Below are 20,344 nucleotides of genomic sequence, written 5' to 3'. Positions count from 1 at the left end.
CCTGCGTAGGGTTCTGTGAATGGTCAGAACTGGTTACCGCACCCACTACATCAGAGGATGTAATCAGGGATTTAAAAATAAGCGGCAGACATTTTAGGCGGACGGACTGTGCGGGTTTAACTAAGGTTAAGGCTGACTGTGCGGATTTCACTAAGGTTAGGACTGACTGTGCGAATTGGACTAAGGCTGAGGCTGACTGTGCGGATTTCAAAAGGACTAACTATACAGTTTACAAGGAGGCTGAGAATCCATGAGGTTCTGGATTAAAAGCTGGTGGACCCCATAACACAGACGAGGTCTCCCCAATCAGGATTGAATGATTGGCAGCTACTGGTAAAGCTGAACTGTGTTTGGAAAGTGGGGAAAGGGTTTCTCTTGACTTTTCTAAAACTAGCCTGGTTTGGTAGGGGGGGAGGCAAGGATATGTGTTTATGGGTGTTTTAAAGAACATAAGACTTAACAACAGAAATCCGCAAATAACTAAATCTATATAACTGTTAAATAAACTATTCTTTTTCTTTTCACTAAACTCTGGTATTGAGAGTTATAATTTTGGCGGCGGGCAATCGGGCCCCTAACTAAAGAGCCCGTGGGTTTGTTTTCAACTGGAGTAGCCCAGGGGTTCTGTAACAGAAATATGGTCATCACCAGACAAAGAGAAAATGGGAGAAGGGAGTTGACAGTAGTAGCATATTTACAAATCACAATAGGGCCACTTAGATAATCGTGTTGGGTTGTAACTCCAGAGTAACAAGTAATGGAGAAATAGGGGAGAAGGAGAAGGGAGGGGGGGCTAATCACATTACTATAAAACCAGATTTCTTTGTCTACTTTGGGCGCACATTCTCCTGGCTGAGGGTGCGCCTGACTGCAGACTCGTGAATAAACGCCTCGCTTTGCTGCTCAAGTCCTGTGTCCCGGTTTTCATTGTGAGCATTTCTCACAATAATAAGAGGTGTTCCTGAGAGTCTGGAAAAATGTACCATACAAATTAGCTACTTACACTCTTATATATGTATGTGACAAATATAATACAAGACTTTAGCTACGTCTTTTTTTAAAAACAAAAATAGGACTATGAATCATAATATAAACATTAAATAGAGGACTACTGTTTTGATATAATTTAAATCTTATTAGAAATGAATAAATTTTTTACAATATTGGATGATTGAATTCTCATGAGTTTTAGTGTTTTTATGGATGTGTAAGTAGTATCGTATTATTTATACAGATCCCCCTGGCTGGTTTGGCTCAGTGGATTGAGCGTCGGCCTGCGAGCTAAGTGTCGCTGGTTCGATCTTCCAGTCAGGGCACATCAGAGAAGGAAAACTCTGACTCCAAAAAACCTCCGCTGCCTTGCGGCATACCTCTTCAGGGGAAGGGCTAAGGGAGTAAACCCCGACAGAAAATCCGGAGCCGGAGTCCCTAAGGCGGTTTGACGTTGTAGTCAACACCGGCAACTCCTGCGGCGCACCTGAAGCCAAGTTGTATTGACTCCGTCTTTCCCTTGGACCCTTCAGCTGCGAAGAGAGGGGGGGTCTGCTGCATGGGCAACAGCAGACCCTCCATATCACCCTGCCCAGGCTCTGTAGCTTCAGCGTCATCGCAAGATGTCGATTCAACACGGGAGGAGACAGATACCGTGTCACTCCCGAGTCGGACTGCACAGCCATTCTCGGCGGTGCAGATAGACTCTTAAGAAGCTACACCATCGTCTCTCAAGACGGACGGCTGCCGACGACGATTATTTATACAGAGTGGGGGTACCCCCTCCCAAAAAATCCACAAATACTATGGGTTGAGGGATGGGGGTAAAGGAACAGGTTTTAAGATGCCTTTGCATAACTATGCCTGGTAACTAGTGTCTTAGTTATGCACAGGGTTTTGATTCTCCAAGGACCCAAAGAGATGGGAGGGGTTTTGACCAGAAAGTGGTGAAGGAAGAGCATACAGGGCCTCTGCAAGATTCTGTGAGTGGTCAGAACCGGTTACCACGTCTACTGCTTCACAGGTGAGGGATTTAAAAAGAAGGCGGCTACCATTTTAGAGAGGAGAAAAGGTCCACGTGGTTTGCAAGAAGGGCAGAGAAGGATACCGTGCATCTTTGAAACGGAAAGGAAAACTCCATGCGGTTTACAGGAAGTCTGAGATATTCATGTGGTTCTCCATTATTAAGAGCTGGAGAACACCACGACACCTAAAACCTCCCCAATCACGCTCGAATGATTGGGAGCTACCGGTAAAATTGAACTGGGTCTGGCAGGTAGCGAAAGTGTATCTCTGACTTTTCTAAAAGTAGCCTGGCTTGGTAGGAAGAGGCAGAACTGTGTGTTTGTGGGTGTTTTAAAGAAAATAGGACTTAATGGCAAAAATCCACCATAATCTAAATCTGTATAACTGTTACAGAGTGGGGGTGTCCAAAAATCCCCAGAGCCTGCGAGTTGGGGGATGGGGAAAAGGGAACAGATTTTAAGACGGCTTTACATGACTATGGCTAGAAGCTTAGTGTCTCAGTTATGCAAATTGCTTTGGTTCTTCCAAGGTCCCAAGAAGATGGGAGGGGTTTTGACCATGGAATGATATGGACAGGTAATACAGAGCCTGTGCAAGGTTTTGTGAATGGTCAGAACTGGTTACCACACCCACTGCGTTAGAGGACGTGGTCAGGGGTTTAAAAATAGACAGCACACATTTTGGCTGGGTTCTCCATACGGTTTTGATAAGGGAGAATACAATTCGGCTTTGACAAGGGAGAACATCATGCAACTTTGAAAGGGCAGAGAGAACCATACGTGATCCAGTGCACCATGGCACATATTTTCCTAGACTGTTATATGGAGGCTGATGACATTGTACCTCTGTAGGGGCACCAAATATTCCCTGTAAAAAGTTTCAATATGTAAGTATGTAAGGGATTTAAATGTTTTTTGTAAGAAGTAGCAAGGACTTGCTAAAAGGCCTTGGAAAAAGGAATGTAAGAAGGAGTGTTATAGCAATTAGTGATTTACGAGCTAAAGGACCTCAGCCTCTATCACCTTCCATTTACTTGTTCTGGTTTATAACATTTGTGAAGGTTGTGCTTTGCAGAATGTCTAGCCCTTTGAAAATAGATTGCTTCACAGGGAGTTCGTCCCTGGCTAAAGAGCTATGCAGCCGCCGGAGATAACCTTATATATAGCATTGAGAATTTTTGTTCCTGTTACTGCCAAGACATTCCTGCAGTCCTGCCCAGCCCCCTTTCCCTAAGGCTGTTTCCCGCCAGAGAAGAAACAAAGAGACTGCACCAGTATAAAAACCCAGCGTTTAGACTCCATTGTAGATTGGAGCATGTTAAAGACCAGCTCAGGGTCTGCCCAACTCCTGGCCATTATGAAAATCCTTTGCTTAACTTTATACACCGCTTCAGAGTGTTCAATCTCGCCTATGTAGCCATAACACGCCAGATCCTGAAAAAAGCAGCTGACAGATAAGGAATGGGGAACATTGGGGCATGTTTTTGGCTTCTAGCCTTTTGGGGAGCAAGGGAAGTGCTGGGTCCTGTGGGAAAACAGGACTCTGAGCTGAAGTGCTCACTGCCCTCCCCAGGTTGGAATATTGTAAATAAAGACCTGTTTTCCTCAACACTAGTTGTTGGGTATTACACCAAGGCACCAGGTGAAAGAACCCCCTTTTACTCTGTAACATACTCTTTAAATAAACAATTCTTTTTCTTTTCACCACACTGTGGTATTCAGAATTATGCTATAGAGGTGCGCAATCAGGCCCCTTATAACTGAGAAGCCCACAGGTTCTGATACATTATCATAGTAAAAAAAAATTTGCCTATCACAAACATATGCAAGACATCAGGTAAGATTGTGTTTCAGACATTTTCAATGTGGTAATATTAGAAACATATTTAAAAATTATATTTAGAGTAAATGAAGTACATATTTATAATGAAACTTATGTATAGCTCAGAAACTTAAATATCACATGTGTCAGGGTAGCCGTGCCCTGAGAAATCAACCAGAGACTGATGTGGGAACAGATAACTGGTTTATTGAGGGAACAAAGGAAGGGGGAGTTTGCTTACTGAAATATTCAGTAGGTTATTTACATCTCATTGCTTTCACCCACTCCTACACCAGCTTAGTTAACATTCCGGGCTAAGTCCATTAGTATTTCCTCAGGGAAAGTTTAAGCCATCAACATATCTTTTGGAAATGGCTGAGTCCATTAGCATTTCCTCTGGTAAAGTTTCAGTCTATGGACATATCTTTTGGGAAATTCTAAGTCCCGGGCCAGGTTGATTACCAAAGTCCAGGTGTACATGATCTGACAACATGAAATATAAATAACAAGTAATATCGGTATGCATATGTGCAGTTGTAATGGACAAAGCAAGTGGTGACTCAAACAGTAGGGAATAATTAGCAACAAAAGACAACTGTAATTAAATCGTCAATTAGGGAGTCTCAAAGTCAGTGTCAACAGTATTAGCATACCTACAACTCCAAAAGTGACATTCTGCAGCTCAGTGAAAATGCCTCTGAGATCAAAGGGGGAAGATATTCAGCACCAAACACCACGAAACGGAAAAATATAGCTAGACAGCCCAGCAAACAAGTTAGGGAATCTTCAAGAGAGAGCTGGAGACAGACCTATAACCAGACTACCTTTAGTTAATCCCTACCCTCAGTTAATTTAGTTAATTACATTATATTCTAACTCTGATTATCCAAAAAATGGAGAAACAGGGGAGACGGGGTGGGGGTGGGGGGAGAGGGGTAGATACTAGAGTTAGTGTAAATTCAGTTTGCTTGTCTGCTTCCGGGCACACTCATGTCACTGATATGGCTGTGTCCAGTTCTGCAGACCTGTGAATAAACAATGCCTGGACTACTGCTTAAATCCTGTGTCCCGCTGTTTTATTGTGAGCGTTTCTCACACAATAAATATTAAAAATCAATACAAATTTGTAAGAACTTTTTCTATTTGAAAAGTCACTGTAGCCCTGGGAGGCATGACTCAGTGCATTGAGCGCCATCCTGCGGAATAAAGGAACCCCTGTTGGATTCCCAGTCAGGGCATGTGCCTGGGTGGCCGGCTAGGTCCACAGTAGCAGGGCGTGAGACACAACCACTACTTTATCTTTCTCTCCCTCTTTCTCACTCAACAGCGCTCGCTCTGGAAATAAATAAAATCTATTTAAAATTTGCTTTTAATTAAAATAAAAATTCAGAGTATAGCCTAAGCTGATGTAACTCGGGGGACTGAACCCCAGCCTGTGAACCAAAACGCTGCCAATTCCATTCCCAGTCACCGCACATGCCTCGGTTGCAGGACAGGTCCCCAGTTGGGCATATGCCATAAGCAACCGATTCATGTTTCTCTAGCACATTATGTTTCTCTCCCTCCCTTCCCCTCTTTACTTATAAATGAATAAAATCTTTTTTTAATTCAAAGTAAAAAAACACTAAAATTTAATCCAAAACTTAAAAAAGATTAAGCTAAGTAACGTAACAGAGTGAAACCAGAAAAGCCGGTGTTTGTGCTGTCTGTCACCTACCAGACCCAATAAGCAGAGACAGGGATTGAATCTTTGTGGGCGCTTTCTTCAGATGGTCGGCGATCAGAGAAGAAAGAGAGTTTGTCCCCTAACAGACTGTCTTAAATTCCACTATGAATGGGACCTTTTTATAAGGAGAAGAGTAAGTAAGGGGTTTGGAATTCAGGGAAAAGGTTAATCGAATAAGAGCTTCAGGATTCCTTCATCTGTGTCTTGGTTGGCGATCACCTCTCCCTGGAGTGCAATGGCTCATATACTGTCTTGGTTGCTGCAGTCCTGAGAAGCAAAGGTCGAACTGCTTATGGTAACCTGGAATCAAGGTAGGTCTTACCTTCAGTTCCTGAAACAACACCTTTTTACATACATTGATTACTTAAGTTTATTAACTGTTACCTGAAACTAAAATTTTTCAACTTTTGAGTAGCCCACCAAGAGGAGTTGATGAACCTCTTAATACTTACCAGCAATTATAATAATCCCAGGAAAATGGACATAACCTCCAGCACACTGAGGATGGAACAATGGTTATAGAAGTGGTCTGACACTGTTGCCAACCCCTGGCAGGGAAGACTGTACAGTGTTTTCTTGTCCCTGAAACACCTTCCCCATTATTTCAAATCTCTTTTCCCCCTCCCTTAACTGTGTGATCTTAAAATCTTCAGGATCCACATGCTTGGCACTCCTGAGTACTACTCAATTTATGTTGCCATATCATCTATCACCCAACAATTTACTACAAAATTTTTTTTCTCTGTGTTAGCTTTTGGCTACTCCTTCAATAAAGCCATTGAACGAGCCTGGTTGCGATGCCGTTTTTAGTCACTGCTGTATATGATAGATGTAGATAAGCCGCTGAAGACATAATATAATTAGTAACGGATTATTAAAGCAATGAAACACAATACCATGTTTATTCCATAATTCTCCATTTTTCTGGTCACACCTTACAATATTTTACCTAACTTTTCCTCCACTCAACTTCCAATGAATAATAAGGAGTCACCCTTTGGAGATACAAAAATTTTATAATGGCCACTTTTCCAGCATATAGTTCATGTAAATTCTCTCGCCTCTTAGAACTCACTGTCCATTAATTACCACCCACTGTGACTGACCTGTTCTCAGGCTCCATAGACTTTTCTCTTCAAGCTATTTCAAAATACTCACTTTATAACTCCACTAACGATCATTCATACCTTCTGCAGTTTTCTCACAACTTAATTTTATGCCTGAACTAATTAACTGTCCAGTGCAGACACTGTCACTGTATTTATGATCATCATTACCCAGCAAGGGGGTTAAATCCTGAAATGAAAGTTTTCTCACAAGTTCAGATGCCCACTGTCCCAACCCGCACACATGCCAACATTGCAGCCATCCTGGAACCAAATATAAATTTGGTATGTAGTCAGTATTCGCAGGTCCATGTCATACCCCTAAGATTGTTGCAACAGACCAATTCTCAGAAAATTCAGTATGAAATGTCATATGCAAATACAGGTGAAATGATATTGCCTTGTAAACAAATAAGATCTATGAATCTAAAACCTATTTCTCAGGGAAAGATGCCCACTTCAACACCTTCATGGATGTGTCAACACTGTACACATCTGGGGAGCAAATGTAAACCTGTTGTGGAACCACACACCCAGATATACCTTATATTGTTAGGAAGAGTAAGCAAATTCCCCATATACATAGAGAACTCTCGGAGGAAAGTAAATATTTTCTGAAGTTGCATCAAATACCGAGAAGGAGCCACATGGAATATATTCTGAGGAACTCAATGGCAGTGGTGCTCTGTGTTAGCCTAATCTCTGTCCTCCATGGTCCCTCTACACCTGTCTGGAGTATTCTTCCTTTGATCCCTGTGTGAACACACTGGACCTTCAGATGTTTCTGCCATGAGAATTGTTACCCATGAAGTGAAGAGAATGAAGACTGTGTGTTTTATTCACTATTCTAGTGACCCTTACTGTTTTTATAGCAATGGCTAAATGTACGGTTTTCACCAATTCAGGGCACAAATTACAAATGGAATCTTAGGAACATTTTACTAATAAGTCTTCTAAAGATGAGGGTTGAATTTTTGTGCTGTCTTTAGTGAAATAAAATTCTCTTTTAAAAGCATGCTAATAAAATATTATAAAATACAAACAGCGGGACTTCCGGCCAAGATGGAGGCTTAGACGGACACGCTAGGTCCCCCTCTACAACTAAAGAGGAATACAACTACTTCAAAACAAAGGATAACTAGAAATTCCAGAAAATAAAACTACACGGAAGTCCAACATATGAAGTTATAAACCAGCGGTGCCACTTGGGCAGGTAAGAGTTAAAGAGGGCAAAGCTGTTTGCGGTCGCACCCGGAGCGGCGGGCGGCGAGGAGTCCTAGCTGCGCAAGCCCCTGGCGGTGCGCGACCCCGGCGAGGAGTCCCGGCTGCGCAGGCCCCTGGCGGTGCGCGACCCCGGCGAGGAGTCCCAGCTGCGGCCAAGCCCTTGCCGGTGCGCGACTCCGGCGCTGGGGAGAGCGGCCGCCGCATCGCCTTGAACAGTGAGGCCCAGGGGGGCGGGAGGACGGATCCTGGTCTCCTGGCTGAATAACTGTGTGGATCCATCTTGGACCCCCGCCCCCAAAGAAAGCACCACAGGGCTGCGAAATAGGTCGCGGACAGGCAGGCGCCGGCCGGTCGCTGATTTGTGACGCGTACACAGGCACTGCCCCCGACAGCCAGCCCAAGAAAACAAAACGCATCTGTCAAAATGAGGCAGACAACTATAGAAATCCTGGTGGCGCAGCTCACCAGACAGCAGATAGAGAACCTGACAGATGAACAGATAAGAAACCTGTCAGAGGCTCAGTTCTGGGCCATTGTTATCAGGTGGCTTACAGAATTCACAAAAGATCTGGAAAAAGATATGAAAGAAGCGAAAAACTTTCATAACGAAAGGAACAAAACCACATATGAGACAGAAAGAAAGGAAATAAAACCCAGAGTTCATTTCAACAAACTGGAATATGGAGAAGGAACAAGCAGTCAACCAATGCAGCGAGAGGAAATGGGAAGCAACAATGAGAGGATCAGAAACCTCTGGGACAGCTATAAAAGGCCCAACATAAGAATCATTGGTTTGCCAGAGAATGAGGAAGATGAACTAGAACTTGAAAAATTGAGTGAAAATATAATAAAGGAGAACTTCCCAGACTTGGGGAAGGGAATAGACTTGCAGGTCCAGGAAGCAAGGAGAGTTCCCAAGAGACTGGACCCAGGGAGAACCACTCCAAGACACATTATAATCAAAATGTCAAAAATTAAAGATAAAGAGAGAATCTTAAAAGCAGCAAGAGAGAAGAAAAGAATTATGTACAAAGGGGTCCCAATTAGACTATCAGCTGACTTCTCAAGGGAGACCCTACAGGCAAGAAGGGACTGGCAAGAAATATTCAAAGTAATGAAAATCCAAAACCTACAACCACGAATACTCTATCCAGCGAACTTGTCATTCAGAATAGAAGGACAGAGAAAGTGTTTCCAGGACAAAATAAAACTGAAAGAGTTCATTAGATCCAAACCACTGTTATATGAGATGTTAAAGGGACTGGTTTAAAAAAAACAGAAGCTACGGAGATGAAACAAAGGCAAACTAAATAGGCAACGAGAGTGGAAAAGGAACTGTGGGTACGGGAAACATATTGGGGGGAGGTCAACAGGGAGGGGAAATGGGGAAAGGGAGGGAGATGATATAGGAATTGGGGATCAAGGTAGGAGGGAATGGAATAGACGGAGAGAGGTTGGGAGGAACTGTATGCACAACCAATGGACATAATCTAAAAGGGGGGGACAACTGGAGGGAGGGGGGCCACCGGGTGGAGGGGAGCAGAGGGAAGGGAAATTGGCACAAATGTAATATTTTAATCAATAAAACACATTAAATCTGAAAAAAAAAATTACAACTCAAATAAAGAGCAACCATCAACCAGAAAAAAAAAAAAAAAAAAATACAAACAGCGACATAAACAGCCTTGTAAGGAATGTCTAAGCTACAGAATAATGCTGATGTTAGAATTCAATGTGTGGAGTTTCAATGGTGCTACTTGCTGAATATCTAGTCTGTGCTTAGAAACCTCAGCTATGACCATGGTTATTTTCTCTGTAAAATGACCTCCATTTAATTTTTTAAAAAGTTTGTGTCCTAAGAACTGTGCTTCTATCTCTATGCTAACTGGAATCTGGAGTAAATGGTCTCTCACGTGTGACCCAGGACGCTGAGCTCTGTAGGGAGAGTTTGTGTTTAGAAGAACTGTTTCAGTCCAAAGGTTTGACATGCAGAAACAGGAGACTATGAATGAGGACCTGGTTCCAAAATATGGTCCTGCCTGCAAAGTACACTTGTGAGTTTAATTGTCTCATACACCCAGTAGGGATGTAGAGAAAGAATATTCTGTGTCGTGAGCTTATTGCACGAAAAAGAGGTGAGCACTTGATATGGAGAATGGTATCCTTTAGAATTCCAGCATCACTTCCAAATGTGAAGTTCCCCCATTCACATCCAGCTGGCCCATCCACTTCAGGGAGAATATCAGTGCCACACAGGAACAACAGTCGCAAAGTCAAAGTAAGGCATGAAATTCACCAGACTAAGTGGAATCAGCGCCTGACACCCAACATGATGGAGGTGCAGAGACCGAGAAGAAATTACCAAGACCTGGGGTGGGTCAAAGTCTGAACTGAGATCAACAGAATGACAAACTATAGCTCCATCTAAAAGGAGGTTACCTGTGTGATGTTTGTGATCAGTGATTGGTCATCATACAAAGGGAAAGATCTGTGGATACATTCCTGATCAGGGCACATGCCTGTCTTGTGGATTTATTCCGTACTCGGCGTGCCTAAAGTTGCGACCAATCAATGTTTCTCCCTCACATCAATATTTCTGTCTTTCTCCTTCCCTTCCCTTCTTCGGAAAATGAATAAAAATTTTTAAATGCAATAAAAGGGGATTATCTGGGAGGACTCAGTGACAGAGAGTGTGAGTGCTTTGACGTTTTAGGGAATTAGGGGGACAATCACAGTAATTGTATCAGTAAAAACAGCAGCTTAAGATGAGCCTCCATAGTCCCCACACCATACACGACCCAGTGAACCTTTCACAGCAGCGCTAGAGGTTGTTTCTGGAACCTTTTAATTCCTCCTAAACTCAAAGGGTCCCCAGACGACTTGCAGCCAGGGGTGCAGTGAGCAGCAGCAGTTCAACCCGAGTTACCCCCTAATCCCGTCTCCAAGGTCCCGTTTTCTGACCTCCGTATGACGAAACTACAGTCCTGGTTGACTCACTCCTTTCCTGTAAATTCTGTAGGGAGCCAAAACAGATCACTGTCTAGGCTAACTCGTTACTTTCTCTACCCAAAATCCTTCCTGTGTTTCACTGTCCTCGGCCCAAATAAACATACTCCAGGCAGGTCTATGTCCTGTAACAATTTCACTGTGAGTCCCTATACTTTTTAAGTTCAGACCCAGGGTGCCTGAGCACTGTCCTCCTATTATCTCTGCTCTGAGCTTTCAGAGTTGAAGCCACCCTCCCCATTCTGTTGCCATCTGCTCTCCTTAACAAACCTGTTCAAAGCCACGTACCCCCTTGATAGCAGACCAGAAAAAGGAAAGAAAATACAAAACAGAGCTTGTTGTATTGTGAAAAACAGGGTATTTTAAACTGATGAAGGATGTTAATACCAGACGTTAAAAATGAAATGTATAAAGCTTAAAGAGAGTACAGACTATTAAAACATCACTCCAATAACAAAATACCATTTATTTAATAAAGGGAAAAAAGCTAAAATGTAGTGACATTGTAACATGCATTAAAATTAGTTCTGTCAGTTTGTTATAAAAAACTGCCAAAACTCCTATCAGATGAAATAGAACACAGGATCAGACATTGAGCAAAGATACACACATAGCAAACACACATCTGAGAAAAAGTTCACCATCAATCTGTAAAACAATGCCATGAAACAACAGTGACGTAGCAGTACCTTAAAGAAAAAGTGAAATATAACAGATTTGCATAGCCCTTGTTGGTGTGGCTCAGTGGATTGTCACTGGCCTGAGTACCAAGGGTCACTGGTTCAGTCTTGGTCAGGGCATGTGCCGGGGTTGTGGACCGGGTTCCTGGTTGGGGATACAGAAGAGGCAACCACACATTGATGTTTCTCTCCCTCTCTGAAAATCAATAAACTAAAAACATTTTAAAAATGTGGATAAACTGAACATGTTATAGACTGCCGGAGAATTAAAAATGGTATAGTTTAGATCACAGATTGCTAATATGTGTAACTTATACATTTACCTACTTTACATTCAGACTTCGCACATGAAGAATTATGAACAAATATTTTCACCAGCTTCAAAGTCAAAAACTAGAAATAATCATTTTGAATAAATTCAGTGATATGTTCAAAGGAAATACTATTTCTCAGCAAAAACTGATAAGCCAGTAATACATCATTAATAAAGCGCCAATTATATATGCAACGTAAATGTAAGCAGAAAAAACACCGTTACTCCCAGTTATTTACTACAATGGAGTATCAATCACGTTTACCAACTGATCTGTGCAGGGCTGAGATTCAAATGCCTATGAAGTAAATTCCCTGTAACGGCCAATATTATGACAATGGTCATGGTTTCACTGTCATGTACAGGGGAAGGCTGACCAAATATTATACTAAAAATGTCTACTAATTAAATTTTTAAAAAGAGTAGGTTTTGAAAATTATTATGTCCAACTCATTTTCAAAATAGGTTTAGCAACTGTATATTCATTCCAAATTTCATACACTCAGGATGAGACTTTGCCTCAGAGACAGCAAACACAGCCGACATAAAGCTCAGTGAAACTGCACTGGCTGCTGTGGTTCAGTAGAATGAGCGCCGGTCTATGAACTAATAGGATGGGGGTATGATTACCAGTAAGGGCATATGCCTGAGAATGGCTCTAATGGGTCCATGTGAGTGGCAACGTATCAATGTATGTTACACACAGACTGATGTTTCTCTCGCCCCCCCTCTCTATAAATATAAAGAAAGGAAACGTTTTAAGAAAAAACAGCTCAAAGTAACATAACTGCTGATGGGTCAAAATAGCAACATCCCTCAACTACAGATACACCTTAGTTTTTATTCTACTAGGGCATCAGTAGCTCTGACATGAACATATGAGAGACCATAGAAATTTACACGTTTAAGAAAATTATATCGATTTTAGAGAAAGACAATAAGAGAAAGACAGAGAGACAGAGAGGGACGTTTGGATTTCTTGTTCCAGTTATGTGTGCATTCATCTGTTGCTCCATATATGTGCCCTGACAGGATATTGAAATCAGAGCCTTGGCATATGAGAAGACAATACTGTAACCAAATCAGTTACCTGCGCACACACTTAAACCCTTTTCATTATATTCAAGGAGAATGAGTGAATCAACAGAAGATAAATATTCCTGTGGATCCTGTGATTTGTGTACACATCGATCCTGCACTATTTCTCAGAAACATTTCTGGATTCATGCTCAGAAGGGGCAAATGCCCTCTAGTTGGCTGCAGTCACCTCCAGCAACTAATATGCCAGTGTTTCTGTTACAGTCACACTTTACTCTCACCCTTATGATGATACAACTGGTGACAATCACTCATGCAATTGCAGACATTATGGCACACGGCATGCTGCATGAACAGAGCCAGAGGTTCCCTCCAATAGTATTAGCCTCCGTTTTTAAATACAGAAGAAAATTCATGCTATTCCCAGGTGCACTTGAGATTGTTATAGCTATTCTCTCCTTGGACTAATTTGAGTGTCTGCTGAAATTCACAGCATTGAGACTTCTCCTGAGAACTAGAGAGCCCACCATCTTTACTAGGTGGATAGGAGCAGGAATGCAAATTTGGGAAAAACAATTGAGTTCATTTATGCACCACATTATCCCCATGAAACAGAGACACTGATACACACATAAAAGTTATTCATGTCTTTACCCTTCTAGGGTCCAAAACTGTTTATGTACTAACCCACACCGTGAATACAGCACCTAACATGAAAGAAAAGTTAGGAAAAACACCTCCATTACTGTACAAACCAAAGGGAGATTAGCCCTACAATTCCTGCATTCGTCATTTGGACACTGAAAATTATCCGATATATAAAAACAGCCTGTCACTGAGAAAGGCGGTTTTTCTGCAGGCTGACAGTTGAACTCAGATGACGTTCTCTGGGCCAACCCGGAGTCAGGTCAATTCTACAACTAATGAGAATGTTTCAAGACCTAAAAATTTAGTCTCTTCCTAATTTTCTCCACCAAATCAGGGGACAGTCACCTTCTGGGAGCACATGTTACTGCTGACTCAAGCAATCTCTGGGAACACTATAGGTGGTGCAGGTGAAATACCTTCAGGGACAGACAAATGCAATGATGTGGATCTGGAAAAGACCTGAATATCTAAAAATCGTGCAACATGGAAACATAAAACTGGTATAAAAATTTATTATGTGAAACCTCCTAGTGCAGTTTCTGGCTGGATGGAACTTGATTCAGAAAAACAATCCTTCAAAGAATTACGTATAGTATTGTTAAATAAATGAACAAAATGAGCCCTGTACATTTCCTAAACACTAAAGACCTTCCGTCCATGTGAAGGTAGGTTAGAATTGTGGATAAAACATTTCCAACATTAACTGCACTCATAACGCCTTCTCCTATGTGAAATTTCTCCTCATAACCAAGGCCAGTGATAGTATAAGATTTCCCACATTCCTTGCAACCCTAAGGCCTTTGCCTTCTGTGAACACTCTGATGATACTGAAGGCCACCGCTATGGACGAAAAATTTCCTACATTCGCTGCACTCATAAGGCCTTTACCCAGTATGAACACTCTGATGTTTATGAAGGTTCTGTCTGATACTAAAAGATTTCCCACATATGGTGCACTCATAAGGCCTTTCCCCAGTATGAACTCTGTGATGGCGATAAAGATCCGAATTCCAGATAAATGATTTCCCACATTCGCTGCACTTATAAGGTCTTTCACCTGTGTGAACTCTCTGATGGCCTTTTAGAGCTTGCTTTCGCACGAAAGATTTCCCGCATATACTGCACGCATAAGACCTTTCACGAGTATGAACTCGCCAATGGGAATCAAGGCCCTGCTTCCAGGTAAAAGATTTCCCACATTCACTGCACGCATAAGACTTTTCCCCAGTATGAACAAGCCAATGGGCATCAGGACCCCGCTTCCAGGTAAAACATTTCCCACATTCATTGCATTTAAAAGGCCTTTCACCTGTGTGAACTTGCTGATGTTTATGAAGGGTATCCTTATATGTAAAAGATTTCCCACATTCACTGCACTCGTAAGGCCTTTCTCCAGTATGAATTCGACAATGGGCATCAAGGCCCTGCTTCCAGGTAAAAGATTTCCCACATTCATTGCATTTATAAGGCCTTTCACCAGTGTGAACTCGCTGATGGTTATGAAGGGCATGCTTCCAGGTAAAAGATTTCCCACATTCACTACACTCATAAGACCTTTCCCCCATGTGAACTGTTTGATGTACATGAAGGTAGGCATTGGTGGTAAAAGATTTCCCACATTCACTGCACTTATAAGGCCTTTCCCCAGTGTGAACTCTTTTATGTATCTGAAGGTAGCCGTTGGTCGTAAAAGACTTCCCACATTCACTGCACTCATAACGCCTTTCACCTGGGTGAACTCTCTGATGGCCTTTTAGAGCTTCCTTTCGCATGAAAGATTTCCCACATTCACTGCACGTGTAAGACCTTTCGCCAGTATGAACTCGACAATGGTCATCAAGGCCCTGCTTCCAGGTAAAAGATTTCCCACATTCACTGCATTTATAAGGTCTTTCACCTGTGTGAAATCTCTGATGATAACGAAGGCCGGTACTACTGCGATAAGATTTCCCACATTCACTGCAATGATAGAGACTTGGTCCAGTGTGAATTGTCTTTGGATAAGAATTAGAAATTCTGGTAAAATAATTTCCACAATCACGGCACACAAAATATGGTCTTCTGGTAGAAACCCCCTTGTTCTGAACATATGTATGCTTGCAGCGAACAGCTTTTTTACAGTCACTCAGGGTGAAATACTTTTTTCTTTGAGTAGTCACTCCAGGCATCAAGTTGCTCTTTGGCCTCTCTCTGCTGTGAGTGGGCTCTTGTGGGGGATGTACTGACTCTGAAAGGATGTCCGGTCCAACCTCCCTACAGGTAAGAGGCTTCTGGGACACTTTATAATTGCAATCCTTGGCAAGTGACATGCTGTCCACCGCTCCCATGAAAGTCTTTTCTCTGTCCTGAAGGTCTCGGTGCTCACGACACTTTGTACTGAAATAATATTGTTTTCCACATGCCCCACATGTCAACAGTTTCTGAATGTGTTCCTTTTCCTGCTCTTCTATGAAGTGAAAAATGTCTCTCCAAACTGCCACACAACTCTCGCAGGGGTGGCTCTTATGGGGAGACAAAGCTGCCTTGCGATTTAATGCCTCGGGCACTCTTACAGAAACATCCTGTTCAATCAGTGCTTCCACATCCTCTGCTCCACAGCAACAACCCGAAAGAAAGGAAAAACTTGAGAAGTATATCTTGTTTTTAGAAGAAATATAGTCACCCTGACTGCTTTGGTTGAGCGGATTGAGTGCCGGTTGCAAACCAATGGGCAGTGGTCCAATTCCCAGTCAAGACAAATACCTAGATTGCTGGCCAGGTCCTCAGTTACAAGGCAACCATGAATTAATGTGTCTCTCCCTCCCTTTTTCCTACCATGCCCTTTCTCTAAATATAAATAAGTAACATCATCACAAAAATTATAAAAAAAGAAATATCCTCATCACAAATGGCCAGCATTCACACCTTGCCATGAATCTATGAAACCATTCGTAGTTCAGTAGCACAGTGAAGAAATAGGTGTTATACTTTAATAGCCACAAAAGTAACTCAGTGTTGGTGACCTAACCAAGTAACAGAAAGAAGCATGGAATGAAACACAGAGAGGATAGTCAGGGACTACTCATTGTTCTTCCTCAAAAGGCTTCCTGTAGGACCTTTCCCACTGGTGATGTGAGGCTGTGTAAGAATCCTCTCTATTAACTCAAGTTTGTCAACCTCCGTTGTACCAAAGCCTATAATATTCAAGGTCAATACAATGGTGACAGCGCACACCAAGAATCTGCAAGCATAGACAAATTTTATAAGGAAGAAAAAAATAACTGTAAGAGAAATAGTTGCGGCACAAAGCTTATAGAAGTGAAGATGATATGTGGGCTCGGAATGGCAGTGAAAATGAAAACTTAAAAGTAACTGACAAACTCTCAACAAAAAACAAGAATGAGAGGAATGGGGTGACGAACAGGAAATGGCGATAAAATACTTATGAACAAAATAGATTCCTAGCTATGACTTCAACAAAGCCTAAGCATGAAAACTACAGCCCTTTATGAGGCAAGAGTAGATCTAGGTCCAGTCTGGCGTGGATGGAGTCATGTTACTCTGCAGAATCACAAGTGATTCTTCCCTTAAATTCCAGTGGAGTTGTTACACGGAATATAGGCCATATAACTTCAAAGAGAAAAAATGCAGACATGGATGGCCAGGACTATGATAGGGCAATGAAGAGAAAAGATACCACAGGAAAACATCTTTGTGAGTGACTTCAGCAACATGCTCAAATAAGAAGTATGACAATTTTCTCTTCTTCCAGTACAGGTAGACAGCTATCGACAGACTAAATCCTCCACAGGGAAGGAGAATAAAAATTCAGTTAAAACAAATAGAAAGTCAGACCTGGCATGGTGGCTCAGTTGGTGAGAAGGTCGACTTCATACACCAAGGTTGTGGGTTCGATCCACAGTCAAGACACATAGAAGAAGCAACCCATGAATGCATAAATAACTGGAAGAAGAAATTCATTTTCTCGCCTCCCCGTTTACCTGGTGTCTCTAAAAGTAATTAATAATCAACAACAACAACAAAGCAGCAAAAGAGCAAAGAACAAAGAACCTCATAGAAAGTATGACTGGGGTGTGGGTTACCAAACCCTTTTGAAGACGGTTAGGATCAAAAACAAGGGTCTGAGTTACCACAGTGTTCATGGTAGTTGACTTTACTCAACTGTTTTGTGATAAACACTGAAAATTTTCCTTTTTAAGAATCACAGGAGCCTCTGCAACATCTGTGAAGCTCCCACAGTTTACCCATCAGAGGGCCCTATAGTTTCTTGGCATGAAATCCAAAAGAAATCTCTTTGTTGACAGCCTAGACCTGGAAAAACACAAAAAATCAAGTTGTCCCCAGCAACATTTGCCACCAAAGACTCTGAAACATCCAAGTATCAGTAAAAAGAAATTCTGTGGAAGCAGATTGGAATTCTACAGATTTTGTCATTCTCACCTCAACTCATGTAGCATTAAGAAGAGTAGGCTGCTGGGACACGTCTTAAGACTGAAACACAACAGCAACTGAGCAAATCACACACCCAGATGTGATGAATTTTTTCTCTGGTCATAAAATTGAAAGGAGTTTCCGCATCCTCTAATGTTAAGAGATCGTTACATAGTTAAAATAAACGCGATATATAAGGCCACTACCAAGAGAGCATAAGAATTTTCCAATAATCGATACCAAAGAAATGAAATTCTATGGAAACTAGATAAGGAACAAAATATTTACTTTCAAAAACACCCATGAGCCACCAGAGAATACAAATGGACCCAACGTAAAGGAGAAACTGACACAGGAACAATAGGAGAATATCAAATATACACAACAATATACATATAATAAAAGAGATATAGTGCAATTGTCAAATTAAATGGAAAGAATAAAAACTGTAATAACAATTGTTATAGTAAATCATGGAAAATCATGTTATTTAAAAGCATCAAGGTGGAGAGAAAAACAATAAAAATAAAAATTTTATAATATGTGGCCCTGGCTTTTATGGCTCAGTGGAGTGAGTGCTGGCCTGCAAACCAAAGGGTCGCTGGTTTGATTCCCAATCAGGGCACATGCATGGGTTGCCGGCCACATCCCCGGTTGGGGGCGCGTGAGGCAACCACAGATTAATGTTTCTCTGCCACCCTTTCTCACTCCCTTCCCTCCTCTCTAAAAATAAATAAATAAAATCTTTTTTAAAAATTGAAAATATGGCAAGGTAGAAAAAGTAAGATGACAAGGGTACCTGCTCTTTGCATTATGGGAATCACTGCTGTGTTTGTGTGTGTGTGTGTGTGAGGGGCAGACACAAAGAAAAGGCAGGCAAGGAGCCAGATAGGTAGAACTTTTTTTTTTAAAACACTGAGCTGAAGACTGACTGCCCAAATCTGAAAAAAAGCTCTGAATAATCAAGTGCATGCCTACTCACAAGTTCCTGTACAGGTTCAAAGCAAACTGGACTTCACCGATGAAGAAAAACGAAAGTGTCAAAAATCAAAGGCACAGAGAGCTGTGAAAACACAAAGAAGTAGAAACTCCTTGCACACAGGGGCATGTCTCAATAAGGGTATCAGCAAATTCCTCTGAAGAACACTCGCAGACTAGGAGATTATGAAAATATTATATTTAGAACAATAAATGAAAACAATTAATATTTTATCCAGAAATAGTTTTTCAGAAAGAAATACTTTCCCAGGGAAACAAACACTAAAGAACTTCATTGCCACTCAACCTGACTTATTAGGAATGGCAAAAAAACTTCTTCAAGATCAAATGAAACAGTACTAAATAGACACGCAAATAGATGGGGAAGTATAATTCTCACTAGAAAAAGTGAGAATAAAATCTAATTCACTATACAGTGGCATCGGATTGGTGGAATGCCTATTACTCAGATATCATGAAGGTTTAAATTTAAATCTAGTAAAAATAATGAAGCGACCATTCTGTATTCTATTAGATACACTATATAAATCTTGTGAATTGTGACATCAAAAAAAAAAAAAAAAAAAAAGGGATAAAGGTAAAGCGTCAAAGGTAGAATACTTGGATGCAGTAAAGGTCTTACCAGTATAAAATAAAGTGTAAAGAGAATGAGAGGTTTTATGAATTCTTTAAAATCAGCAGCAAAATTAATTTTACAAAGGACAAAACAGTCAAATCACTATAAAATATCATCAAAAGTAAATAAATGTCTAAAAAATATCTAGGGGCATAGTATATAGAAACATAATCTACCACAGCTTATGTATAAAGTGCAATTTTAAGAGGAAATTTTATAGTGATGTCTACATTAAAAAAATAAAAGAAAATATCTGAAATAAATAACCAATCATTACAACTCAGAAAACTTTAAAAACAACAAGAAAGTAAACTCAAACCTAGCAAAGGAAAAGAAGAAATTAAAGGAAATAGAGAAGACAAAAAAAGAAAATATCTAAAAGCAATTTTTTGGAAGATACATGTAATTGAAAAACCTCTAGTTAGACTAAAACAAAGGACTCAAATAATAGAAAGAACCATTTGAGACATGACACTGCAGCCAACACCACAAACCACAATGCATCATCATGACAGTTACTGGCACATGACATGACCCTACAAGAAAAAACTGTCAAATACCCACAGTAATCTCCTGAAATTAAAAAGAATTCAAAGCCCTGGCCAGGTTCCAATACACCTAGATTGTAGAAAAATACCCCATGAGGAAACACGCATTCGGCTATGAATGCAGATATGGTTGGAACCATGGAAATATGTTTTTCCTTTCCCTGTGCGTCAG

At 41.2% G+C, this 20,344-nt stretch overlaps 1 protein-coding gene across 1 annotated transcript in view; it reads right to left on the bottom strand.

Annotated features, from left to right (window-relative positions):
* Positions 1 to 20,344, bottom strand: part of LOC149995298 (uncharacterized) — a 55,408-nt gene that overhangs the window by 13,059 nt on the left and 22,005 nt on the right. Inside the window, 1 exon segment of the mRNA XM_090259173.1 lies at positions 14,394 to 16,200. Coding sequence (XP_090115299.1) covers positions 14,394 to 16,200 — 1,807 coding nt within the window.

The sequence above is a fragment of the Furipterus horrens genome, unplaced genomic scaffold (assembly GCF_987537825.1).
Source record: "Furipterus horrens unplaced genomic scaffold, mFurHor1.1.pri manual_scaffold_13, whole genome shotgun sequence".
NCBI classification, from domain to species: Eukaryota; Metazoa; Chordata; class Mammalia; order Chiroptera; family Furipteridae; genus Furipterus; species Furipterus horrens.
Note: the sequence above shows the minus strand (reverse complement) of the source record. Positions and strands in the feature narration are given on the sequence as shown.